The sequence below is a fragment of the Rhinolophus sinicus genome, chromosome 2, assembly GCF_057876585.1.
Source record: "Rhinolophus sinicus isolate RSI-liver-muscle chromosome 2, RSI-T2T, whole genome shotgun sequence".
Taxonomy (NCBI): Eukaryota; Metazoa; Chordata; class Mammalia; order Chiroptera; family Rhinolophidae; genus Rhinolophus; species Rhinolophus sinicus.
The window spans coordinates 99,649,291-99,664,446 of NC_142502.1; the positions used below are offsets into that span (position 1 = coordinate 99,649,291).

At 42.3% G+C, this 15,156-nt stretch overlaps 1 protein-coding gene and 1 pseudogene across 1 annotated transcript in view; one reads left to right on the forward strand and one right to left on the reverse strand.

The window, feature by feature from the left end:
- DNAH8 (dynein axonemal heavy chain 8) overlaps window positions 1–15,156 on the reverse strand; it is a 369,939-nt gene that overhangs the window by 26,052 nt on the left and 328,731 nt on the right. The window contains exons 86-87 of the mRNA XM_088795770.1: window positions 13,892–14,008; window positions 8,271–8,431 (exon numbers count right to left, since the gene is read on the reverse strand). Coding sequence (XP_088651896.1) covers window positions 8,271–8,431; window positions 13,892–14,008 — 278 coding nt within the window. The remainder of the gene's footprint in view (window positions 1–8,270; window positions 8,432–13,891; window positions 14,009–15,156) is intronic.
- LOC148758838 (prostaglandin E synthase pseudogene) lies at window positions 4,349–4,901 on the forward strand (annotated as a pseudogene).

Genomic DNA, 15,156 nt, shown 5'->3' on the forward strand with positions numbered 1-15,156 from the left:
AAATCTTATGAAAATAGCTGATGTGACAACAAAATGAAGTTATCAAAAGCCAAGGATCCAGATGTTATTATGTAACAGAAATTTATTCAGAAATTTAAATATGTATGTGACTCGTCGTACCCCATAACCTCATTCTAGCATTACGTTCTAGTACACAGTAAAGACAGAATATGTGGGTGAATTGCTATGTTAGAGAAGATGTAGGTATCACCATCGGCTGACATCTTACAGGTAACGTTAAATCTCTGACTTTATCATGAACTCCGTGTATCCACATTTCCACTGACGCCTAAGAGCTCTGTTTCTTAAACAAATTCCAAACGCACTTGGTTGTTTCAATTCTCCTGTTCCCTCCCCTGAACTCTTCCCTGTCCTATCTCCTTGAACAACATCAATGTGTTCACTCAGCTGCCCCCAATCTACAGACTTCAGACATGGCCTCCTCCTTCATGTCACTCTCCGGCTCTCCTTGGTTTCCAAGTCCTATTTTAAAATCCATCTAGAAATTTCCAGCACCTTCATCCTCCCTGCCTTTAGAACTGTCCCAAGCTCATCACACGATGCCCCAAATCTCCAAAAGCTACTTTCTGCATTGGCGTCAGCATCATGGGTAGGTTACTTTTTTCTTCAAGCCCTTCCCGCACCAGACTCCAGGCACATTGGACTTGTTTCCCCAAATATACCACACACTTTGTATCTTCGTGCCCCTTCCCTCCTGTATGTGCCCTAATCTATGTCTTATTTTTCCACTTGTGCTAAAAGTGTCTTATTATTTTTTTAAAGTTATATGTATTTAAGGTGTATAATGTGATGATCTGAGACACGTATACACCCTCACTGCTCTTTATCTTCCTCTTTCCTTGCATTCTGTTCTCTTGTCTCTGGCTGCAGTCACTTCCTCCCAAGCTTTCTCTAACCTGAGAATTCCTGCACATCAGTTAAGGCACAACTCAGATGTGGCCTCTCTCACTAGCTTACTTTGAGCCCTAAATTGAAATGTATTGCTCCTTTGCCTTTGTTTTCATAGTGTGTGTGTGTGTCCTGATTTTAGAGCTTACCGTACTGAATTACATAGTACTATTTGCCATTCATTTCTTTTCCCTAATAGATGATGAGCTTCAAGGACAAGGATGGCATCTCACTAATCCCCAACGTGGCTAGAACGTAAGTTTTCAATATTTGTTTGTTGAATTGAGGCCAGTTGGCTTGAATTTTATTAAACCTCAAATATAAAGCAGAGCAATTCTCCAATATTTAAAGGGCATGAAAATTTAATGATTTTTTTCTTCTTATGGTAAAAGTAGAGTATATTGTCATTACTATTTGTCTATTCCCTGGCACCTTTCCACAAGCAAAGATATATATATATATATCGCAGATCTTCAAAGGTTCAATAGAAGAAAACCACAGTAAACGTCCATATTCATACTAAGAAAATCAGAGTTCATTCTTCCTACCTGTTCTAAGTACATATAAAAAGGGGAAAGACCCCATATCTGGGGTTCTCAGGTGCTCTCTTGGCTCACCTCCAGCTTGAATCTCTCTGGAAATGCTCGGCACCAGTGGCTGGGTGCCAGCAGTATACAGCGCCGTGGTCACGGCCACCCTGCTCTTGGCTGGTGGGCACCGGCCGCATTCACCGGCGCCCCAGGGAGGGGCCAATGGAGATGCTGCTGCTGCTGGATGTGACCTAAGAAATCACTTCCATGGTGGGTCATTTAATTTATCTTTCATGAGGTGATCTGAGAATAGCCCTTAAGACCTGGACGTGGGGAAGAATCCCTGAAAAGCTGACCCAGATCTTCTCCCCACTGCACTCCAGGCACAGAATGCCAAGGCTCTGTTTACAATTTACATTTCCTTTTCCACAATGTGATTTTATGTTTGCGAAGACAGAAAAGGCAGAGAAGCCTACTTAGCTAGCTATAATGGAGAACTGCAAATATCTCGATATGCCTCAAAACCCAAGGCCTTTCAGGGAAACAGTTCCCATAAATAAATGCTCTGAGATAAAGAACAAGAACTGTAACTCTCCCTTAGCTCTGGTCCCGAGTTACTTCTAGAAGAATTTCTCCTTTGAGTAAATGTACGAAGATGCTCATATTGGTCTTGCGGTTGGTAGTTTTGGGCTTATCCAGGTCATCTCTGTTGCGTGGTCATGGATATAAATGCGATGAGCACAATTTTTTTTTAAATCTGAAATTCCAAAGTGTCAGTTAACACATAAAGGACCACAATTAAATTTAAACTGCATAGAGATGAATATAAAAGTTGTAATACAACATTTGATAAATTTCACCAGGTAGAAAAATATGCATAACTGCTAATGAGAAAAGGAGGAAAAATAACTGTTTTTGACACTGAGATAGTTGCATATGCAATGTCCTTGGTACCTTATAAATCTAGATAATACAATGTGATTAAACTATGCATTTTATGGTTCCTGTCACCAAGGTACTTAGCTCTTGGGAGAAATTTTACTTATTTTAAATAATTTATTCAGCTTAATTTCCCACCTTACCCCTACTCAAGGATTCTGCATTCTTAAGCAAGGACTGAGGAGAGGGACTTGTGTCCCCTTTCCCAAATCTCCCTCTCCTCTCAAATTTACGGATGCTAACGTCAGACTGCAGATTCTGATGAGCAGGGACATAGATCCTTTCCAGCAGCCCAATTACAGCCCCTGAGCCTATCTGGAAGCAAGAGTGCTATTGAATGACGCGAACAGTCAGGTACATTAATAGGAATTTCTCTAGCTGGAGACATTCACATAGATTCAGCCAGTATATCTCAGAGAGTGTGCTCCCTCTCGTGTCTTCAACTGTTATCTCTGCACAAATGCACCCAACCCTCCCACCTGGGCTCCAGTCCACATTTCTCACCCCACTCAGATACAACTCACTGTCTTTCCTAACGCAACACGCCCCAAGCAGGACTCTAACTCTTCCTGAAATACACTCCTGTTCCCAGCTCCTCCATCATCCCAACTCCCAGACCAGAAATGGCAGGGAAACATTTGATTACGTCCTTCATGTCACACACAACTTGGAGATTTAGTTACATCTTGCTGGAGTGGGAAGGGTGTATTTGGGAGTGAGACACTAGGGGTAGATTTTAGCTGGGAAGCTGCGTCTCTTGTTGCTTACTGCCTCCTTGTGGCTAGTGAGGGAACAACGAGGGATTGGAGAGCAGCCCTCCAAGAAGAAGGTTCACTTGCCAGGAACAGTGAGGCTAGGATTCCAGGCACCAGGTATTTCAGAGCTCAAAGGAAGGAAGCATCAAACCCAGGACAAAGCTCACCCAGGGACCGAGAACATGACCAAACGTAGAGCTGCAAAACAGAGCCTACTGTCTAAGCAGGAGGCAGAAGAGGGCCAGGTCTCTGGGAAGAGGAGAGCAGGCGCGGGTGGGGAAGACCCTATGACAGACCAAGTGGGAAATTAAGAATGGAGATCCGAAGAGGAGAGCCACAGGTCTTACAGGCCAGCTAGCTGTCGCTAACAGAAATAATCCTCCATTTGAGGCAGAGGTCTAGCACTTTTTATTTGACCTCACTCAATGTGATGAGAGATTGCAAGATCCTGACACTTTATTTTGAGGAAAGATACCTGCCAGCAATAGCATATTGGTCTGTGGACATAGTTGTGAAGAGACACTTGCCAAAAGACAATGAAGGCTGGCTGTGCCCTCTCTACCCCACAGGTAGCAGCAAGGCATGAATGAAAGCTGTAGAAGGGTCTCAGCCATTGCTCTATTCATTAAATCTTATCAGTTCCCTTTTTGGACGTGCCCTGCAGCTTCATTCTACCCTTCCCATCCCATCATCATCCCTAAGCTGGGCCTGGATCATCACACACAGAGTCTTCAAGATGGTCTATTAGTCCAAATTGCCCTTAAATGTAGGAAAATGTGCTCAATTTCACTCAAAATAAGAGAAAATCAATTAAAATTATGCTGAGATACCACTTGTCATGTCGGCAAAAATTCAAAACTTCACAGATACTGTTGATGAGACTGAAGAAACAGGCACTGTCACCTTGTTGGTGAGAGTGCAACATAGCACAGCGCGAAGTAAGGGAATTTGGCGATGTTCACTAATGCTTTATTTAGCAATCTCACCCATAGCAATTTACTCTGAAAATACATCTTTAACACTATGAGAAACCACAAGCATGGGATTATTAACTGAGAAATTGGGGTGGTGGTGGTAGCAAAGTATTGGAAATGCATAGGTAAGTGCCCATGCAGAGGTGAACGGGTGAATGAACCATGACACATACAAACAATGGCGGAGCCCGCAGCCCTGACAGCTACAGGCCCCGCTGCACGCCTGCCTCGCGCCTTCCCCAGCGCTCCCGCCGCCAAGATGCCTGCGCCCGTCGTGCCGTGGCGAGTGGCCAGGTGCTCCCGGCCGTCCTGCTCTGCTTTGCACTGCTGACCATCAAGCTGTATTTGGTGGCCGTCATCACTGGCCTGGTGAAGCTGCAGAAGAAGGCTTTTGCCAACCCCGAGGATGCCCCGAGACACGGAGGCCTTCGGTATTGCCGGGCGACAGGACGCGGACTACTGCCTCACAGCCCCCCGAAATGACATGGGGACCACCTACCCCTTCCTGTTCCTGGGCCTCATCTACTCCTTCCTCCACCCTGTGGAGGCTGGGGTGCACTGCCTCCCCGTCTTCCTGTCCGCAGGCACACACCCGGGCCTACCTGGGAGACTCCTGGAGTCCACCCGCTCCCTGGCCTACAGCGGGGCCAGCTCCCCTGCGATCCGGTGCCATGCAGATCATCTGGGAAGCAGCCTGTCACAGGCTGACACCGCCTGGGCCGCCAAGACGCTGGCCACAAGCCATCGGGGCTGTACTTGGAGGGCTGGGCGTCCCTTCTAGATTAGTCCCTTAAGGAGATAGTCCCCGGAACCTGGTTTCCTGGCAGCCTGCTGAACACGGGCTCCTAGTCCAGCCGGCCTGTGTGTGTGTGTGTGTGTGTGTGTGTGTGTGTGTGTGCATACTCATACGTGTGCACACACGTACAAGTGTACCCTTTGGATTCATAAGCAAAAAGAGACACAGAGAAGATAAACCAGAAACTAATGCATTTGGTTGCCTGTAAAGAAAGGGGGAAATGGGGTGGAAATGAGACTTCTCTAAAAACACCTTTCATCTAGTTGTGACTTTTTAGTATATGTGCTGCCAAAGCGAGCACTAGTTGTGACTTTTGAATCGTGTTCATGTTCCATATATTTAAAACAATCAACAAAATGGGAAAAAAAATCTAAAATGTAATACAAATAGAAACAAACGAATGTACCTGTATCAATTGATAGCACAACCACACAAGAAAAAACAATCTGAGTGATTTTTGAACATAGTACCCATAGTACCCTGTGCACCCTCAATGAGATCTATTCTAAGGGCAAAAAGAATAGCAAAGAGATCTTGACCTGCACTTAGTACATTTGTTGTTGGTAGTGGTTTTGGTGGCGTTATTTCGGAGAAAGCGAGTAAACGTGTTGAAGTTGGTGGGAACCGGAGCTCTCACGATGGGAGAAGACGATATCAATATAGAATGAAGGAAGACAAGGAGGAGCCCTGATTGGAGTTATTAGTATTAGCTTATGATATTTTTAAAAATACCTATTTCCTAGCTCTGTCCACTGAGAGGGGCTATGAGCGTGCGCGCGCACACACACAAATAGATGTGGCTATACATGGATATAGCTGTAGATATATAAATATACAGAGGTATAAATATAGAAAAAGAAAAAACAAATGGAACAAAAAGTTAATAATCAGTGAATTTAGGTGAAGGGCATATGAGTGTTCCCTGTACTTACAACTTTTCTGATGGTTTGTAGTAGTTTAAAATAAAAGTCAAGGGAAAAACAATGCTTTGTCTCTATCATTGCCTCCCATCTGGAGTCCATTTGAGTTGCCCTTCTTTGGACTTTTTCTAGCTCTGGTTTCTTTCTTGAGAGCTGGTGAGCCAAACTGGCATGGTAACCCAGGCACAGGTATGCCATCCCTTTAAGGCAGGGTGAGCCGGTGTCAAGCTTGTTTTATGTACTCCTTGGCAGGAGCCTGTAGCACCTGACAGGATCAGATTTCTAGGAACCAGCTCTCATGGCTCCTCATGCTCTTGCCAAGGATGGAATCAAATTTCAGAGCCCTGTATGTGAACCACTTCATCTGCTAATTTTCAGGTGCATTAAAACGTATTGGCTGTTTTTCTGCCCACTCACAGGAACCATCCCCCAGTCACTGGATTCTTCACGATGTAGAAGAATTTAGTATTGCTGACCCATTCGACAAACACTCCCTGAGCATCGGGCACTGGTTAGCACTGGAGGAACAGTAGTGAACACAGACAGAAGTTTCAACATAACGGAGCTGATGTTCAATGATGGCAGATAGACGATAGCAAACAAGTTAGTAAATACAGAGTATTTCAGTTGATGATAAAATCTATAGAAAAAAAAACAAGCAAGGAGGATGGAGACAGATGGGGCCTGGGGAGTGGTTTGCAATTTTTAAATAGGGCAGCCAGGGAGGGCTTCTTGCAAAGGTGACAGAGCTTTAAGCAAAGACAGGAAGAGGTGAAAAGTTGAGCCACAGTGTTATCTAGGGGAAGGACTCACCAGGAAGTGCAAGTATCCTGCGGTGGGAGCTATCTGGCCTGAGTAATAGGAAGCTAGTAGGAGCTGGAGCTGGTGGCCACAGGGGGAGGGCAGAAGGAGACCAGGCCGAGAGGTGGGGTGGATGGAATGATTGGGCCTGTAGGTCACTGCTGGTCTTTGACCTTGACTTGGAGTGAGACAGAAGCCTCGGGAGGGTTCTGAGCAGAGGAATGACATGGTCTGACTTACGTTTTTAAAAGTCAACTAAAGCAAAACTATTTCTCTGGGTTTTCTGTTTCAGATGTTTAAGTTGATTCTCCAACGAATCCCTGATGAATCCTTTTTATTTCTTCACTGTTTTCCTTTCTCTAGCTAACTTATGACAACTGTTATTTTTCAAATAACAGCTAGAGCTGCCACCAAAGAGCCATCGTGATTCTGTCATGGGGTCTGAAAGGAATGTTAGCCATACGTGGGTCTTTCGAGTATGAAAAGAACATGAGAGAGATTAGAGGAAAGGAGAAGTTAGAATCAATGTGGGTGACAAGAGAGGCCAGATGGCCAAGCCTCATGCGAGAGTCGAGGTGCGTGCCCAGGGGTGGAGAGACAATGCAATGGTAGCACCCTGAGACCCGGGAGCTGCCTGGCGAGGGCAGAGAACCAGGTGAGAATGTCCATGCCCCATTGCAGGCTTGTGAAAATTGCAGCAGCAGGTAAGTGACGGAGAGAGACACAGCGGACTCCTTCTCAGTCATTACAGGTTAGAATGACCAGAGGAGTCTTGGTTTCTTTCCATTTCCTGAAATCACTCTCCTGGACATAAACTTTGTGGTCTTTCATCAATGGGCCAGAGGCAATGACCATCCAGAGGAGAATCTGAATTTGAGCTTCTGGGAGCCCTCTCTGTGGAGCTGGGTGGTCCTGCTTTCAGGTAGGGACCTCTAGAAAGATGAGGGGTGAGACCTCATCAAAAGGAAGAGTCTGAGAAGGGGCTTCGGACTCAGTGTGTTTCTTTATCCCTTCACTCATTGCCTTGCACCTCAGTGACTGGGGCAGGGACCTCATGCTGAGCTGCAGCCCAACCCCCACCCCCCAGCCTTTCCTCCCAGGCTCTGCATCTGTGCCCTGTGCTCCTCTGCTCACTGCACTGTGTCCTCCACGGGCAGTTCATGACAGATGGTTGCTGGTGGCAAGTAAGGGAGACGGACCATGAGAGGGCGGATCAAGCAGGAAGATAACTCCTCATCCTCCTCTTTCTACCCTCCTGGCCCTTTTAGATTCTACTTATGACTATTATTTTTTAATGGATTTTCTTGGAGGCAAGAGACAAAGAGCTGGGAGACTACTGTCCTATCAGTGGAGATCATCAATACCAATAACAGCAAATGGTTTTATGACATGACAGAGGAGAAGTAATCAATGCAAAAATTAGAGCTTTAATGCTGTCATCAACTCCTGCGCACCAGGATTTAGTGAGGGGAGAGCAGCCAAGATATGACAAGGTTGTAATTGGGAGACAGGAAATGACACTATTTTTCACAGTAAGATAAAAAGAAGAGAAAGAAGAGAGACTAGGAGAGAAAATGAAATGCACCGTCTTTACCAGGCTGAGTTACAAATGAGTCCTTCAAATTAAAAAAATGCCAGGAACTTACGTGATATCAGCATTGGGGTGAAGCCCAAAGACTTCGGGGTTATCTAGGGAGGGCAGTGACTGGATGTATTCAAAATACTGGTCCAAGGTTTTGCACAAGGGAATTTTATATCCAGTATAAAAGCAAAATGATGGTTCAAACATCTTCTCACTGAACCAGACCTATATGGGAGAGAAAATAGAAGAAATAAAAATCAATAAATATCTTAATGAAAACTGCCACTGTAAAAAGAGGAAGGGTCACCTTATTTCCATTTTAATCATTTTTAATATCGAGGTTGAGAGTGACTAAACAAAACCACTAATAGAATAATTAGCACACAGATGAATAAAAGAGAGAGGCCCCAACAGAGAAACAGTGAAGCCCAGGCCTGTGTTTAATACCAACGAAGCTATTCGCTAAGGGTGGAGAGCAGAGCGCCGGCCTTGCAAATCTACTCTCCGCTCTAGTAACCTGACAACTCTGGACCCTAGTTTTGAACAGGCTGCGGAGTGGATGGGGCCACAACCACATGCAGAGAGGATCTGGCATTGTCAGCACTCCCCTTCTCTCCCATCAGGGGCTCCCATCAGGGGCCAGGCTTCTGCTCACCTCGGCTCACAGCGGCACTGAGCACCGCAAGGCCAGGACAACATCTTACAAATATCTCTCCTCCCGCCCTGAGCCAGAGAGCTCCTTCCCTTAATTAAGTTCTGTCCCTGGCCCCAAGAAGCAAATGTGTCCAACCATCTTATTGTTCGCCGTGAGGACATACTTTTCTCAATCCATATGAACTGATTATCTGTAGTGTAACAGTGAGAGAACAAATATGTACTTGGTGTGAATAGACTTATTCCGAAGAGGGAGAAAAAAGTGCTGAATGCCTGTGAGCCAGATCTGAGGCAATGACTTCAGCACCTAACAGAGCAATTTTCCCAGTTGGAAGGGAAATAATGGGAAGATTGGGGGAGCAGAAATGCAGGCAGGCTGCCTGAGTCACTCAGAGGACTCGATGTGGAAAGAGATGGGGCCTGTGACTTATTTCCGTCAATCACATTTTCTCTAGTTCCTTTCCTCCACACCCCTTCCAGCTCTTTTTCGGCCAAGTGATTGCTCTGAATATGGAATACGGTGTACTGGTTCTCTCTTTTGCTTTACTCGCCACACTTCTGTCCTATTCAACTCCTGTGCACAAGGCACTGAGCTTAGAATGGGGACAAAAAGCAAAGATGAGACACAGACAGTCCTTTCCTTCAAGGAGCTTGTGACCCAGTAAAGGGATAAGCCAATTACATAATAGCCACAGTACAAAGTGCACTGAAGTAAGAGCCAGAGGAAATAAAAATAAGCAAAGTGCTAGGGAGGCTTAAAACAGGAAGAAAGAACAGGCAGAAGGATGTCAGGCAAGGCTTTATCTAGGAGGTGATTTTGGAGCTCAACCTGGAAGGATAAAATTTTGACAGTGGAACTTGTGACTGGGGAGAGCACACAAGCTAAGGCATAGGACCACTGATGCACAATGTGAGGCAGGTCAGAGAAGTGATGAAGTCTAGGGTAAATATATGTGATGGGAAGAGATAGGGCAGGAAAGGGGAAGTGAGGTCATATTATGAATGACTATGGATGTCGGGATGATTTAAGGAATGGGGAGCAGTTGAAAGTTATTAAAGAGAACAGTGCTATGATCATGGTCATTCATCAGAAAGATTATGCTTTTAGTGATGTGGGAGGTGAAGGCCGTGGGGTCTTTGGCACATAAGACAACAAATGACCACAGTGAGTTCTGTGTTGCCAGATGACATAGATCTATAAAAGCTAATCGAAGTATCTTCCTGTTTTTCCATTACTTTATACGCACATAAATAGCTAGATTCACAAACACATAAATAGCCGAGTTTCATCCAATTTGAAGGACATTTTGGGGGTATAATCAAAATACAGAATCTGAAGAATACCTGGAATTACTTGGGAGACATTAGAAGAAGGTACCTTACAAAGATAAGCAGTCATATTCCAAGGACAAGAAACAAGGTCCACTATTGTTGGCTTTAGGGAGACACACCATAAGATGTTGAGAACAGAAAAAATGAGTAGGCTTCAAAGATAAGCCCCAAATTGTAAGTCATAGGAATGGAGGACCCAATTTGAAGGCATTGATATACAATACAATTACTGATTCATATAGGGCAACCCTAGGTAACACGGTCAGGGTACAGTGGCCACAAAGAGCTTAGGTCAGCTGCTTAGAAGATAAGACTGAGGCTGAAATTGAGACATCTTTTTTTCTCCTTTGAACCTCAGATACAGAGGTGAGTTTATCATACTCCTTTATTTTATTATTCTCATGAGTTTAGGCTCCTTTTATTTTACTTTTCCCCCTTCAGCCTGATATCCACTCCGTCTCCTTCCCTCTGGGGGCATGTACTTGACATATGCCCTTGAATATGTATTTATCCTTGTGAAATACACATGTATTACTTTATAGATCTCATTTGATCTTTTTAAGCTCCGTGCTCAACAGTAATTTTTTAAGAACTATGCATGATGTCATGCAGATCATTTCTTCCAAGGGCTGCATTGTATTCCACATGAGGCATTTATAACTTTTAATTCATCTATTCCCCAGTGACAGACTCCTAGGTTGCCTTCAACTTCCCCCACACAATATCACCATGACATTTTTATACATATCCATTTGTGGACTATTTCTAGACATTTCTGGGACGTAGCTACCCAGGATACTTAATTTCAGTCAATTTTTCCCAGTTGCCTTCCAGGAGGTCTGTACCTGTTTAACCTCCAGCAGCCAGGATGCTGCTTTCATACATCCTTACAGACACTTATTATCATCCGCCTTTCTCCACATATGGCTTCAAGAAAAACTTGCAAAAGTAAGTAAGGGTTGAAAGAAAAATCAGTGTTCTGGTCAACTTCCAGTTTACCAAAATATTCCCAAAGCTTTAGCTTTTAATTTTGTTGAAGTTTTACTTTTGTTGAAGTTTTGTTTAGGGGGGAAAAATCGTTGAAACAGAGAATTACCAATACAGATTCTAATAGAATTCAAATAACCATAATATACTCACACATCTGATTTTCTCCTACTAGGTAATGTATACTAGGTAATGTTTCTTTAACATGTAAACATTTTAAGAAGAGTTTGAGTGTGGTGGGTTATTTATACTAGTCATGCTTGATGTGAAAGCTATAATTGCTAAGGAATAATGTTCTCTAGAAAAGGTTTACCAATGTGATATAAAATCCACATGGGTTTTACTGGGCACAGAGGGAAAAAAAAGAACACTTCATCAGTTTTCAATTATCCTAATGGAAGAGATGAAAAAACTCAAATTATGTTCATTTTCCAATCGCTTATTTTAGGGCTTGGAATCGCTTTGCACTCAGAGGAAGAGGCAGGGAAATTATGTCCAGTGTTTTCATTGAGGAGGGGAGGTGGGGAGAGGCCCCGGCCATGAGCAGCTCATCTGCACAGGAGAAGATTCACAGGCCATTGAGAGTGGACCACTGTTCTGCTCTGGACAACAAGCAGATTGCTAGTAGGTTTGGTTTAGGGTTAGGTTTTAGTTTTGTATTGTTGGCTGATTCTTTGCAGCAGCTTGGCTGTATTCATTTTTGCCCCCTTAAGTCTGGCTAACCTATTACAAACAAAAAATATTCTTGTTTCAAAGGAAACTGTAATAAAATGTATGTTCATGCTTTTTTGCCCAAATAGACTTACTCTAGCAAAGCAATTAAGTAGCCTTTTGTCAAAGTCATCTGTCACTCTGCCTCCATATTGTACTTCTCCAATCATATACCGAACTGTACTCCATGACACACCCTTTATTAAAAACACAAAAGAATTATTTATTGTCAATTCACACAGATAATTCTAAACATTTCAGGTCTTTCCTAGAGGAAAGATCTGGAAAAAGAAGCACTAGCTAGGCTGCATTTAAAAGTACTCATTATGTATATTAATAACTCTTTTGCTGTTACATGACTGGAACTGCTAGGGTTTGTTCAGCAAAGAAAAATCTATAGTACTAAATATCAGTGAATATGTTGCTCATTGATTATTTAAAATAGAGGGGAAAAAACTTTTCTTTTTTTAAACTCTGTAGATGTAATCAACTATAATGCTCATTACAGTGATGCCAAGATGTCAGAGAAGAAAAAAAGTTGTGTTTAGTGAAGAAAGTAGAAAAAAAACAAGTCATCAACATTTCACTATGCTTCCTTATACCTTCTGAATCAGTATGAGAACAACTAGGAAATTACTCATTCACAAGAGTATTTTTTACAATGATTCTGTGAGCTATAACTACATCAAAGTATTTTTTAATTTCCATGGCAATTTTATACTGGTAATACATTTTATATATTAATAGCTTTTATTTAAAAATCACTTCAATACATTTGGGGTAGGAGAATTAAGAATGCTTGATTTTTCTTTATTTTATCTTAGTTAAAATTTTGTTTTTCAGCTTTGTTGCCTTTCAAAGCAACTATTTCAAGATAATTCATATTCGTATACACCAAAATGATGATCACAGAATATGAGCCCAGGTGATACAATTTTTCATCAAAATGTCATACTCAATTTATTATCCCTTTGTAACTTCAAGGAAAAACTGATGGCTTGATTCCAGGTTTCCCACCTGCCCAAGTAAAAATTAATCATGGCTTACTATCACCATACTGGTACTAAGGTATCTATAATTATCTTCAAGACCTACTGGGAGAAGAAAGAGAAAGACAGACAGTAGGAAATGGCTATTTACTGAGCCCTTATTATGCACCATATACTGTGCTTTCACGAATACTAGTTCATCTATTCCTCACAGAAACCATGGCCGTTTTATAGATGAGGAAACAGGCTCTGAGAGACGCATAAACTTGCTCAAGATTATAGAGAAAACAGATTTCCAACCCTTATAACACATTGTGAAAGGACAACTGGTTTTGCATTCTTACTTCTGCGACTTTGAAGAAGTCCCTTATTCCCTCTTGTCTGTTACCTCATCAGTAAAATGGGGATAATCGTAATGGCTTCTGTGTCTACCTCACAGAGCTGTGAAAATAAAAAATGAAATTCTGCCTATACGAGCACTTTGAAAACTGACGTGCTATATAATGATCAGTGACCATTATTAGAAATTGTCGCTGTTTATATACATAAGCTTAAACATCTTTAAGATATGCGTTAGGTGAAAAGAACTTTCATATGAGCTAGGAGATAGCACTTTCACTTCTGAGGAGGTATGAGTGAGGTGAAGGAAGAGAAGTTGGATTTAAGGTGTACACGTTCTCTTTAAGTGCACTGTGACACTTGGGTGTGATATGAGAAAGGCTGTGTTTCTCAGCACACTGAGTTTTTTCATTAGTGGTTTGCCTCTGTTGTGTACGTGTGCAGGAGAGGAGCCGGGGGAACACATGTGAGATAGAGTTCAAATGCATTCCTATGGGCAGTAGGGGTGTGAGTGGAAATGGCTGGACCAGTAAATAGCTGATTGGAATGAGCAGTCCCTTTTCAGGTAGGTGGGGGGACCTCAACAGGTTCACTGACTATCACAGATTGAAAATGTCTGTAGAACCTTGATTTAAGGACAGAATAAAAACAGAAAAAAGAAAATTTCACTCACTTTTTTAATATCGCATTCATCAAGGTGATTCTGAATAAACTGAACACTGGCTGTAAAGTCAGCAGAATTGAATTCATAGGGAATATTCCATCCTAAGGGACCAAATTTGCGTCGCTCCTTAAAAACACCAAAGAAAAGTAAGTACACATACTGAGACTTTAAAATTGTATGCAGCTGATTCTTTTTTTTAAATTATCATTGAAATATAAAGTACAGTAATATTAAGGCGCTATATTGAAATAAGTTGATGTCGTAAAAGAACAGTACACAATTTTAAATATGTTAACTATTCAAAATATCATTCCATGGCTCTATAGCCAGATGGCTTACAAGAACAAATCTCCAAAGATTTGCCAAATTGGAGTTCTTGGGTTTAAAAAAATAAAGTCCAGGTCTCTATTGCCAACTCCAAAAAAAAGAAAGCATTAGGAGCTCAATAAATATCTGCTAAATGACTTTATTTAGTGTAAATTGGACTCTTGCTTGGAAGTTTCAAATGTTAAATGTAAGGGTTTAAATTTTTGTTTTTCAAGTTGAATAACTTAAGCACTCAAGAGCATTTCGACTCCCTGCTAGTTTCACTTTGTAATTTTGCAATTTCAGATTTTGAAAACTAAATAGTTCTACTGCAAAACGTGAGGCATCTGTCTTAAATTTTTCACATTGTCTTCATTTGTACTGTCCTATGAAACACTGGCTAACTGTTTCAGACTTAGCATAAATTTTAGATTTAGCATATGCCAAATTAAGCATAATAATCAAATTGATCTCAGATGAAATGATTCAATTGCCTTGGTATTTTGGAGGCCATTTTAAAGTCATGCAAGTGTTCAAACTGGTATTTCCAGGTCCTGATCACCTAGCGAACCACATAGATGAGCTCAAATGTTGCTATACCATCAGCTTTTCCTGGCCTGGCACACAACCAGACTCTAGGGATGGTCCAGTGATTTCTTCAGATTAGCTCCTGGGCCTTTGACCCTAGTGCCTTAGGTTAGAACCCATGTGGAGAGTAGAACCCTGTGTATATAGGGGAAGTTGTAATTATACTTCTCTACTTCTAAATATATACTTTTCTGTCTCTTCTGCCTTCCCCAACATGCACACACATGCACATCCACTGTTTTCATAAACCATTCCAAGCCTTTTTTCTGTAGCTGCTTAATGCTTTACATCCTGAAAATACCACCAGGCAAAGGACTCTAAATGAGTTTTAGTTTGGAAAAGTTCATGGACAGGTCAAAGATGAACTTCAGAAAGCAAGA